General features: G+C 37.1%; 1 protein-coding gene across 2 annotated transcripts in view; it reads left to right on the plus strand.

Annotated features, from left to right (window-relative positions):
* The first annotated feature begins 1,697 nt into the window (after positions 1–1,697).
* The window catches only part of GRB14 (growth factor receptor bound protein 14), a 157,560-nt gene continuing 146,293 nt past the window's right edge, over positions 1,698–12,964 (plus strand). For both annotated transcript variants that reach the window (XM_031960566.1, XM_031960567.1), the window contains exons 1-2: positions 1,698–2,046; positions 3,327–3,459. In XM_031960566.1, the coding sequence (XP_031816426.1) occupies positions 1,856–2,046; positions 3,327–3,459 (324 nt within the window). In that variant the 5' untranslated portion in view covers positions 1,698–1,855. The remainder of the gene's footprint in view (positions 2,047–3,326; positions 3,460–12,964) is intronic.

Raw genomic sequence — 12,964 nt, forward strand, 5'->3', positions numbered from 1 at the left:
TGAAAATTGAACTGAGTGGAGGAGAAAGATACTATATTGAAAGCAGCTGGACTGCACTGACTTTGATTCTCTGCTCTGTTACCTCCTATCTTTTTCTTCTGCAACTTGAAGGGAGTAAGGAAGGTAAAGTAGAATATGGTAGGAATCTCATTTAGCCATCAATTTAGCTTCTCCTTCCCTAATCATAGATCTTTCCCAGAAAGTCCCAGGAAAGAAAAACAACAGCCTTTGAAGATTTGGGGGGTTAGATAGAATGAAGGGGACAAACGCTTTGTAACATGTATCCCTTTGATTTTTTTCCTTGTGAAATTCTAACTCCTCTTTTAGAAATTATGCTGACTCTGATCTACTTGTATACTTCCAATATAGGCATTTCCTTACATATAAGTAAGAACAGAATGAAGTCTGTGAATTCATTCCAAGTATCCCCAAGTACAGCCTTTCCCTCGTAAATTTGGCCAAAGTGCTGGCTAGTCAGTTATTTCTCAGTTTTAGTTCTAGTCCTGTCATTTACTGATTTTGGATGGGTAATTTTTCTTATCTAGGCTTAGGATTCGTTTATAAAATAGCAAGATTGGACTACCTCATTTCTGTTCCCTTCCAGCATTAGCATTCATATGGTAGTATTTCTCATTGTGGGGGAGGGTAGGATAGGATGAGGTGCTGCATTAGGAATATTTTTTTTATTTACAAGGGTCAGGATTGTGGGTTTAATGGAGGCAAGATGTGTTTGTTTTGTACACTACTGGGTTGTGTTGGTCAAAAAGATTACGTGACCTTATAACAGCAAAGATCCTTACAAATAAGACTAAAAGAGCAGCTTATTTTGGAGAATAAATAAGGATTTTTAAATTGGAGAAGCCTTCTTTTTTTCCCCTCGTTGTGGGGGACAGTCGGGATGAGCCGTTGCTACTTTTTAAAAGATACTAAGCATTTATTTTCTTAATTTCTTTTTCAGTAGTAAGTCTTTCTGAATTTCATGCATATTTTAAAAAAGGAATTTTCAGCTCTTCAGAACAGTAGGTGATGACATATATGTAAAAGTAACAGAGGGAGGTTTCTTTTTCCTTTCCTGGAATTGGTACTTCAGATTAGAACACCGCAGGGGGAAAAAAAGTCTAGCATCTGGACAGGGCAGCTAGTCCTCAGCTGGACCTGCTGGCAAGGTTCTGGGCATTGTCTGTTACTGTCCCTGACTTAAGCAGAGCTACAAAAGGACACCACCCACCTCCCAGGGTCTCAACGAAGGCACCAAAGGTTTATGCCAAAGACCTGAGGTGCCCAAAGGAACATCACTTTTTCAGCAGATAAAGCAAGGGCCCCATTCTAAGATCCTTTCCAAGGAGGGCTGGACTGGCTCCCACGGAGGAGAAGTTTTTGATCAGCCAAGGCTGAACTAGCGATTACAAACAAGGTACGCCCACCCGCCCGAGGGGACTGCTCCTGGCAAAGGTGCGATAATTGGAAGACGCCCCCGGGGTCTTCCAGGAACCCCAGCTTTAACTCCCCGCGTCCCCTCCTCCCTCTTCTCTCCTAGGCCACGTGCTGGAGGAAGGCTCTGCAGCAGCCTCTCGGGCGGAGCTGCAGCGCCCACTCCGCCCACTCCCCGCCTTTCCCTGGTCTTGGCCGCCCACCTTGCCGCTCCGCCCCTTTGTCCGCCTCCGCCTCTCCAGGCAGCCCAGTCTCAAGCTTGCACCGCCTGCCCGGCCCGGCGAAGCTCCTGGTGAGCGCAACCATTCCACCTGCCAAGCCCAGGGAGAACCCAGCCGGGGCCGCCCCGGCTCCCTTTCTCCCTTTCTCTCCTTTTTATAGGGTCTCCCATGACTCCTGAGCTCAGCCCCTCCACCTGCCAAGCATGACTACTTCCCTGCAAGATGGGCAAAGCGCCCCGGGGAGAGCGGCTGTTCGGGGCTTGGGGCTGACCCAGGTGTGCGGTGTTGCCCAGGGGAGGGGCGATGCCAGTGCCTTGGCATCGCGCCCCCCGGGACTGCCCTGTCGGACGGTCTTGCCTCCCCTGGAGGGCTCCCATTTCTGTGCTGCAGACAGGTAGGTGATTTCCGGGAACGGGGAGCTGACCAGGGGTGAGGAGGACGGTCCTAGTGGGGAAACCTGGGCCAGAACTCTGGCCAAGTTTGGGAAAAGTATCCCAAGACAATCTCCCTTCTAGCGCGCTCCTGGGATCAGTAGGACATTGCGATCTCACTGTGCCTTCTCATAAATAGCATTGCCCATTCATTGAGAACTGCTTCTCTCTCTCCCTCCTGACACCCGCCTCTTCTCATTAGTGTAACCAGAAGGCAACAATGATTCCAGGTTGATTCTTTTTTTCTCCTTCGAGGCCCTGCATTTTCTTAATAAACACTCCTGGTTTCTTTAAACTAGCATAAATGAAACCTCGCCTCCCACACAGACATTACCGGTGCCTAAGCCAGAAAAAGCAATGCTCTGGATGGATATTTGATCAGTCTTGCTTCCCGCAGGCATAGGATGGAGTCGTTAGAATATTCTCCAATCTTTATACCAGTTAGCATCAAGTACATTTGTAGTTGCCTGTGTCTAAAGTAGGGCATTCCTTAGGAGAGAAAGGCTGCAAAGATCTAAAGTCTACAAATTAAAACCCATTGTTGACCTCCTTCACCTCAGATGGCTCAGGTATAGCACATTTATTTATTTATTTTTAGCTTCAGAGCATTCTAAACTCTAGCAAAGTTACATTACTTTGCAATATATCACAGAGCATATTTATACTAGCCAAGCTCCATTAACTGCTTTCAAAGACTCAGTACTAGTTGCTGTTTTGCAGCTTAAGCATTTGAGAAGTCAACAGACTGTGTGTGGGCAACGTTTTGAATGAAATTTGAAGTGAGATGAACCACAGCTATAATTAATAAATATAACTTTCAAAATGTGATTACTAAAGTATAATAGAACAGGTTTCTCTAAATGCACTAAAGATTCCTTTGGTTTCATTGAAGCTTTAAAATAATTTTTTTGTTTGCTTAGAGCAGTTTTCATAATAACTGCTTCTACAATTTTGGGCTATGTATTTTTGCTTCAGAAAAGTTACCAAAAACTGCTGTTTACCCACATGCCTAAGGGTTTGTGGAAGGTCAAAAGTGTAAAGGATATTACAAAAGGTTTAAGTTTATTAAAGTATTTTTAAAAATTTAATCCACAGAAAGTACACCAGAAAGCCTTTCAGTGTACTTTATATAATATTAGGTCTGTCACAGTACTGTTTGGCCTTAACAGTTTTAGATTCTGACAGCAATTATATTTTACATTCTGTTTTATGTAAATTATATCCTATGTTCTGTTGGTTGCAGGAGAAAAAAGAAAGATCTCAATGTTCTAGAAATGCCATCTATTCCAAATCCTTTTCCTGAGCTTTGTTGTTCCCCATTTACATCTGTGTTTTCAGCAAGCTTATTTCCCAAAGCAAATTCAAGGAAAAAACAGGTATGAATTTTTGGTTTCATTGTTATAACTCTTAGGTTGACAAAATCACATAACATCTTAAAAGACACATTCAATTTTCTGATTTAGGTTTTTGTATCTGTGGATTATTAAATATCAATGATGAAAAGGAGGCAGGCTTTTCTTATAGTGTTAGCTTCACAGCTAAAAATAATCCCCAGTAAAAATATGAAACATCAGTATATGTTTAGTTGTAATAAATTGTATCAAGTGAGATCTATTTAGTGACACGAACACATATATGTACTATATATAAATTTAATAGCATAATTTCCCTTTCAACAAATATTTATTAAGCACACAAGGCCAAAAATGCAATGATCCTTGCAATAATAGCCTTATATTCCATTTGGGGAGGTCAGGGGAAATACAGGCTTAAAGTATACACAAGTAAACAAATGAAAAGCATATGCAAGATAATATAAATAATTTCAAGAGGGAGAAAGTGCTAATGACTTCAATGAGTGGTTAGGTTAGTAAAATCTTTATGTAGGCAGTGGTACCTGCCTTGAAGGAAGTTGATTCTTCAAGACAGAGTTGAGTACATTCTAGACAAAGAAGACTCGATCCTCTATGATCTTTGTCCCTTTTCCCCCATTAACTTTATCACTATTCTTCAGTAATTCAGTGTCAAAGTTAATTGGGTTCCATATCTCTTCCATTTTTCCCTCTTCTATATTTTGAGTTCTTGAAGAAGGCTACTTGGAATGAAAGCCTGGAAGCCTCTGGTTGTAGAGGGAACAGTGGACAAGGAATTGAAAGATGATATTTAGTCATTTAAGATTTCTTTTTTTTTCTTGCACATAATAGGTACTTAATAAATGCTTGCTGATGTGACTTTCATGGTTCAGTTTTGCATCATAATTATGTGTTATGGGAAAAAAAGATTAATTCACTTTACCTCTCATTTTACTGATGACTCTTTCCACAGGCTTGGGTATGCATTGGGGATCAACAGACTTCTAGCCCAAGGAAGGTAGGAAAGAAATAAAAAAATGGGAAAGAGAAGGGGGAAGATATAATTGGACAGACAAATTTGGGCTTGATATTTGGAAAAACTTCCTGGCAATTAGAATTATTAAAAAATGGACTGCTTTGATAGGTGATGGGTTCTCCTTTCCTTGGAGATCTTTCAAACAAAGGCTAGATGAATAACATTTGTACAAGTTATGCTGATAAATTCCTTTGAGTACTGGTTGGATTAGGTGGTTGCTGAAATTTTTTCCAGTTCTCAGATTTTGTGGTCCTGGTAGCAACAGAATGATGAATGCTAATTAGCTTCTCTTCCCACTGATAAATATCTACCTGCTTTACTTAAACTCTTTCACTGCTCTGATTAGGAAAGATAAAAACAGTAGTCTTGCTGGGAGGAGGGTGATGGCGTAGTTTCTCTCCCCCCCCCCCCCCCCCAGGGAAAGATTCCTTTTTAAAGTTTCTATGTATATCTGCATATATGAATTTGTTTTTGCCAAGCAATTACTAGGATATAGTTATTTGGGCTTCTCCTTTCCTGCTCCCTATTCCATGAAATGTGCAGTTGAGTTTCTTTAGGGGATGAGCCTGTGCCCTTTGTTAGGACAAATGCTTCCATGATTGCATTGTTGGACTGTCTTCTAAACGAGTAGTGTCAAACTCAAAAAAACAAAACAAAACAAAAAAGGTCTACTATAGCATCTGGGCCATATATTGACTTGGAAAGCCTGGTAACATTATCTGTTTTCTACTATATTTTAACTTACATTGTTAAAAATTCCCAAATACATTTTTAATCTGTTTCAGGCTGCATTTGACCAAAAGTTTGACACCTCCACTCTACATCATCTGCTGCTGTGGTGCCCACTGCTTCCTCACCTCCCCAGTGCTACCATTCCTTCATCCTTATCTATCTTTTTCTACACTGCTATTCCCAAAATCTTCACCTAGGAAGAAATTTCTAGTTGTGTGCATGACATGTGATTTCAGTGATACAGTGTTTCTAGATTGAGAAACTTCCCTTATTGATACTTGGTTTCTATACTTGGATACTTGGATACTAGATATTATGACTTAGTTACTTAGGAGTTTGAAACTTGTCCAGGGTCCCACAACCAGATGGGATTTGAACAAGGTCATCCTGGCTTCAAAGCCAACTTCAAGGCCAGTATACCATACAGCCTCCTATATAGTTTGTTGGTAGAAAATTCCTAAATAATAAGCTATGATCTCATAATGATTCATTCATAGTAACTTAGAGGAGAACAGGAAGACTTAAGTAGCAAAATTCCAAGGAATAGTGTCTTTTGAATGGGGTGAATTATATTAGGAAAAGAGATTTTCAAACTCTTTAATATCCCCCAAATGACTTGTTTATTTCTTAGATAATGGAAATCATTATCTTGAGGTGGGAGTAGGCAGGGGGGGGATTAAAGATAAATATTATAATACTTGAAATGCAATCTTTTCTGGATTGGGATCCATGAATGTCAGAGGAAAGCACGATATTGAATGGGGACTATGTCTCTTTAAGTGGAAGATAGAATGGCACAAGGAAATATACAAATAGAGTACTATGATTGGGAATATGGTTCAGAATTAAGAAAATAGCTCTCAAAGAGATAGGTAGTTTTGGGGAAATGAGTGGTAATTGGTTTGTGGGATATTTATGAAAAGAATGGGGGTGAGGACAACAAATGTTAGATCAGATTGTGTTCTAGACTGAAGAATGTTCATTTATGGTTTGTTAACATCTTGGAGCAAGAATGGGGACTAGGTTAATGTCATTATCTCATGTCAGGGTCTGCTACAAACAGTTGTCTTCAGTGTAGGATGTAAAGGGGAAGGGATGAAGGTGTCATTGGCAGCAGTCATTAACTGATTTTTTTTTTTTTGTATCTAATACAAAATATTGCTAACTATACACATATCTGACAATTATTAAAATCTCTTTTCCTGATATAACTCACTCCAGTCAAAGGACACTAATCCTTAGAATTTTGCTACTTAAGTCTGCTTGTTTTCCTCTATTCCTCCTCTAAGTTACTGTGAATGAATCAATATGGAATCACAGCCTATTACTTAGGAATTTTCTGCCCACAGACTATACAAGAGGTGTCTGGCATACAGGAGAGAAAGTTGGTCTTGAAACCAAGAAGACCTTGTTCAAATCCTTCTTGGTTGTGTGACCCTGGACAAGTCTCAGACTAAGTAATACAATAAGTCATAATATCTACCAGTATATCTATATCAATAAGGGGAGTTTCTCAATCTAGAAACTTACTGTGTCAGTGAAATCACTGATTAAAACTAGAAGTATTGCTTTGAGGGAGAGGACAATAGTTTATGGTGTATTTATATTTCCCAAAATACAGTGAAAAGACCAAAATGAGTGAACCTAGATATTTATTTGAATTTTGCAATTGTAGATAATGATTTAATTTTTCTGGGTCATCTTCATCTGTAAAATGAAGGAGAAAGGATTTGAACTGGATAACCTTTAAGGTTTGTTACACCTTTAAAGAGAGTTCTAAGGGATGATGTTAGGGTTGGAAATAGGTAGATTTTGAGTGTAGGCCATTGTCCTCATGTATACTTATTTGGGGAAGGATGAAAAGTCTTTAGAGAACAAGATTTGTGGAAGGGAAGTATGTTTTCTATTCCCTTTACATTTGTTTCCTGCTTTGGTACTCTCCTCAGTCTTTGTGAACCATTTAATCAGACAACAAGGCTTCTATAATCTTTTTTAGTTATTGATCAGGGAGGATTATCTTGGTTTAGATTAACACTAACAAGACTAACAGTTTTGAACATAGACCAATCATGGAAGATGGCTATTTGTAGACCATAAATTCCATTAAGGAAGGTACCAGTCTCTTTATATACTTTTCCTCTCCAGTATAATATTCTTTATACAATAGGTGCTCAAATAAATGCTTGATATATATTTTTGCTTATTTCTATCCACAAATGTATATGTGTATGCAGTTATCAATATTTTGCAGATATAAAAATATATACATATGTATATATATATATATATATATATATATATACATATGTATGTCTGTCTATGTCTGAGTTTATTATGGGTATGAAAAGGAAGGAACCAGAAAATTGAAGAGGAGACAAGCTCTCTTTTTTCCTTTCCTGCTTCATTTTGACATTACATATGTAAATCTTTTGGTTTTTATTTGTTTATATATGAATGCTTCTTTGCAATTTGTAGACACATGGAAACAAAAAATATGACATGTATATAATACTTTAATATTTGCATGGTATTTTTTCATATCTTGTTTTGTTTGAGCTTCAAAACAACCCTGTGAATTAGATTCATTAAAAGTATTATTATTTTGATTTTATTGGTGAGGAAACTGAGTCCCATGTTTACACAGCTAGTTAATATTAAAAGCAGCCTTTAAACCCAGTTCTTTATGATGTCAAGTTTACTGTTCGTTTATTTACACAGCTTCTCATGGGAAGAGAGGACTATAGTTATATATATTTTTTTCTCTTTCACAAAAACCTTATTTTGAGGTCTAAGATGATATCGACCAGCTAGGAAGGTATTGACTATGAGTTCTTGAAATTTACATTGTTGGAACTCCCAATCATTACCCAGTTGGAAAGAATTCAAGTAAAGCCCTAAAAACATTTACCACTTAAGAATCTGCTTAGACTCAAGAGTATGATTAGGACACTATCAGTCAGCTAGCATATGATGAACTTTTTCTGCTATTACAATTAATGAGACATCTACTAAATGATAGAGGAAATTGGATTTGTATTGATGGAAAGAGTTCCCTTATGAATGAGATTATAGAATCTTGTAGTATTAAAATGTTTGCTTATCAACTATATCTATATAATGTTATCCTTAGATTTTTTTGGCCAAGGTATTTGTCCTTCTTGATAAATATGATGTAAATAACTCAGCATATGACAAGTTCTTCTTATTTATATTTATGGTTGAAACATGAGAGAGCAAAAGTATGATTTTCTTGCACTTGTCCTTTCATTTTCTATTTAATCACTTTTTTTGAGAAGGCAAATTCATTTCAATGAATATTCAATGAATGTAGGACCTAATCTGTTGAAGGTATTAGAGGAATTTTATTAGCTGTTTAGTACTCTGAAATAAACACATTGTTCAACATAGCAAATTTTAAAGGATTCAACAGAACATTGAACAGAAACAGTTAAAAACTTTTTTGGCCATTCAAAACCATAGTCAAAATCATTTTACAGACCATAATTTTTTTTTTTTTTACAGTTTGAGATGCCTGCATAATGCATGAAAGGCAAAGCATATTGAAGCCACAAATAGGACATGTTTTATCTTTCTTAAGAAATAAAAAACCCCAAGTATCTAACACTACTGGTCTTTCTTCTTTTTATTTTTTTTTTTAAGAAGAGAAATTGGATTCTTTTCTTTCTATTTCTTTTTTAATATGCCAACCAGAGATATATTTCCCAGGCAAGTCTATTCATGCTTTTCTATAACATTTATTTGAAGATTGTCTTCCTTTGTTTATAGATGTTTGTGAAAAGTTGTATGAATTGGTCAAATTTTGTAAATTGACCAATATAATTGATTTATATAGTAATATATATCCTTTATCTTAATTTTTTTCTGATCTTCATTTTACAATAGCCCTAATATTTTATTCTCTGCTAAGTAAAGGATAGAAATGTAAATAAAACTTACCAATGAATGCTTTAGATTTTGCTGGTAAGGAATCTGGATCCTTGGTTTGGCTCTTTCTGGCTCATAGTCTTACTGTACTTGAGCTAGCCATCACTAAAATTCTTAAAAATGCTCTATAAGTTTGTGACCTTTGTGTAATTTTTTTTTTCAAGGTTACACATCCATAACTTTAAGTGACCTGATATGAATTCTTGTGAACAATTATCTCCTAATTCATTGTTCTCCAGACCTTTTTGATTACATACCCCATTGAGCATATATGTACTATACATATCTTTATTTACAAGGTACATATATTTTATTTTACTGATATATATATATATATATATTATACAACATATAAATGAGAGTTTAAAGGGATGAGATAAAGATAAAAAGATAAGCAACAAAATTTTATTTTATAAATAGTATCATAAAATCTTTTGGTTTTGAGAACAATGTAATTAATTATATTTTTTAAAATCCCATGTATGTTTTGAGGACAGGATGAACTTAGAAGTAATATTTGTTAGTCATTATTAAGTTTATTTGATAAATGTAGGTAGCCCAGCAAGGGGATTTCTTCTGTCCTTTCTTCTTTCTTTTTTTCCCTTCTTTCCTTCCTTCCTTCTTTCTCTTCCTTCTTTCTTGTTCTTCTTCCTCCTCCTTCTTTTTTTGGAAATACTTTTTTTAATGAAAAGCACACATGTTACAATTAACTGTTAGGTTAAAATGCAAAGAGTTATACATAGGGCTCAAGTGTTTGCATGTGATGTATTTATGGCTTCAATGATTGCTTCTTTTGAGTAAAATCTTGCTAGAAAAGGGGTACCTATAAGAGCTAAACTACCTAGTATGATTGCGGAGGATGTGGTTGGGAGAAGTATAAGTAGGCCTCCTATTTTACGAATATCTTGCTGGTCATTAAGGCTGTGGATGATGGAGTCAGAGCATAGGAATAGTATTGCTTTGAAGAAGGTGTGTGTGCAGATATGTAGGAATGCTAGGTGCGATTGATTTAGACCTAGTGCTACCATTATTAGGCTTGATGTGGAAAAAGCTACGATTTTTTAAATGTCGTTTTGTGTGATAGCGCAGATAGCAGTAAATAGAGTTGTAATTCTCCTTAAACAAAGTATAGTGGTTAAGGCTGTTTGGTTGTTTTGTATGACAGGGTTAAATCGGATTAGTAGGAAGATGCCTGCAACAACTATGGTGCTAGAGTGGAGTAATGCTGATACGGGGGTGGGGCAGGAAAATGCCTGCAACAACTATGGTGCTAGAGTGGAGTAATGCTGATACGGGGGTATGGCTGAAGGTAGTCATGGATGTAGGCCGAATTGGGCTGATTTTCCAGTTGTGGCAATGATCAGTCCAAGTAGAGCTAGGATATCGATATTTGTTATGAAGATATGTTGGATGTCTCAAGAGTTGTTGTTAATTATCAGTCATGCTATGGCTAGTATAAATCCAACGTCTCCAATTCGGTTGTATAGGACGGCTTGGAGGGCAGAGGTGTTTGCATCAGTTCGTCCAAACCATCACCCCATAAGCATAAATGATATGATTCCTACACCTTCTCATCCAATGAACAGCTGGAATAGGTTATTTGCAGAGACAAGGATGATTATGGTGAATAAGAAGATAATTAGGTATTTGAAAAAGCAGTGTATGTTTGGGTCTGTGTGTATATACCATAATGAGAATTCTAGAATGGATCATGTGACATATAATGCAATGGGGATAAAGATGATGGAGAAATAATCTAGTTTAAAGCTTATTGTCAAGTTGAATGTATTTATTGAGAACCACTGTCAGTTTGTAATTGTGGCTTCTTGTCCTGAGTGGATGAATAGGGTTAATGGAAGGAGGCTAGTAAAGAAGGCTAGTTTGACTGTGTTTTTACATAATAGTGGGAAATTGCTGGTTTTGTGTGGGAGAAGTATGTTGTAGATTAGGGGGAAAGTAAGTATAATAATGGCCAGAAGTAGAGAAGAATTTAATAGTTAATTACTTTATTTGGAATTGCACCAAAATTTTTGGTTCCTAAGACCAATGAATGACTATTATCCTTTAAAAGTGAGAAAGCCATGGGGTTTAACCATGGGGTCAAGAATTAGCAGTTCTTGTAACTTTCTCAGGCATATAAGGAGGTTTAAACTCCTAATTTTAGATTCACAATCTAATGTTTTTGTTAAACTATATTTGCAATATGTAATGCCAAGAATGAATTTGGGGCAAATGGAAATAATAAGTAGGGGGAGAAGGTGTAGGGCTATTAACGTGTTCTTGGATAAAAGTTGATTTGATAGGGTGTATGTAGTGTGTAAATTTGCCTCATTGGGAGGTAATTAGTATGTGTAGTGAGTAGAGGGCTGTGATGACTGTATTAATACCTAATAGGATGAGTGAAAAGTAAGATCAGGAGAATGAAGTTATAATTACTATGAGTTCTCCTAGAAGGTTGATAGAGGGAGGTTGGGGTAGGTTAGCAAGACTTGCTAATAGCCATCAGACACATATTAGTGGAAGAATTATTTGGAGGCCTCGAGTTAGGATAAGGATTCGGCTGTGAACGCATTCTAGTTTGTATTGGCTGGACAAAAAAGTATTGAAGAGGTGAATAAATAAGTTTTTAGGAGTAATATTTTCCTGCATGTAGCTATTCATTATACATAATGGAACAATAATAAGAAAAAACAAATTTTGACAACAGTGAACAAAAGTCTCTTGGGACATATTTAAAGGGCTTTATGTAAAATGGAGTTTATATTTAATCCAAGAGGCAATAGGAACCACTGAAGTTGGAAAAGTTTAATTGAGTTTCTTTTGGAGAGTGACAATCAGAACTATGATTAGGAAAATCATTGTAGCAGATACATGTGAGATGGGCTGGATAGATTTGAAGCAGAGATAGTAACCTGGCAGCCATTGCATCAGTACATATGGAAGGTGATGAGGGCCTGAATTTGGATAGTGATGGTGTAAGAGGAGAGATGGGGTTATGGTGCCAGATATTGCAGAGATAGAAATGCCAAGATTTGCCAACTGTTGACATATGTGGGGTGAGAAAAAGGGAAGATTCCAGATGACACTGAGATCAGCATAAGTGACCAGAAAAATGATGGTATTATGGACATAAACAGAGAAGTCTGGAAGGAGGTGGTATATTGGGGACAGAAGGGAAGGCAGATAATGTTATGAGATCTATTATGCAGATCACAATCTATCTGTATTTTCTTGACTCACATGACTCAATCTATGACACCTAAAATGAAAAGGTTGGAAATGAGTAAAAAGTATACTCTCAGAGGAATGGCTTTTGCAATATGAGGTGATCTTGGTGGGGGAGCAATATGCTGGGAATTGGAATTTTTCTAATAGCACTTGTGCAGCTGCTGCTATAAGAGCCCACACAGAGATAAGTTATAAATGCTTGGAAAGGACGAATCCTCCGTGTGCAGATGTTGCAAGGTTGGGACCTTGCACAGGGGTGGTGGTGGTGAAAGTGATAGAGTTTTGGACTGGTCCCATGGTGGACAATTGTAGTGGCAGTGGGATGCTACTCATTTTACCACCCTCTCTGGTGGATCATATATCTCTTAGAATAATTTGCTGCCTATCCCGGGACTAGAGCCCCAACTTTGGAGACCATTGTCTCATTTCTTATAAACGTAGTGTTCCATGTGATATTGGCTGACATTTTCTAAATTTTCCATGAAATATTTTGTGTTAAAAAAATGCCATTATTAGTTTTTTCAGACTAGGAAGTACTAAGCTTATCTACTGTTCTTTTCTGTTCATTTTTAAAGTCCATATTGTTAG

This window comes from Sarcophilus harrisii, chromosome 3 (genome assembly GCF_902635505.1).
Source record: "Sarcophilus harrisii chromosome 3, mSarHar1.11, whole genome shotgun sequence".
Lineage (NCBI taxonomy): Eukaryota > Metazoa > Chordata > Mammalia > Dasyuromorphia > Dasyuridae > Sarcophilus > Sarcophilus harrisii.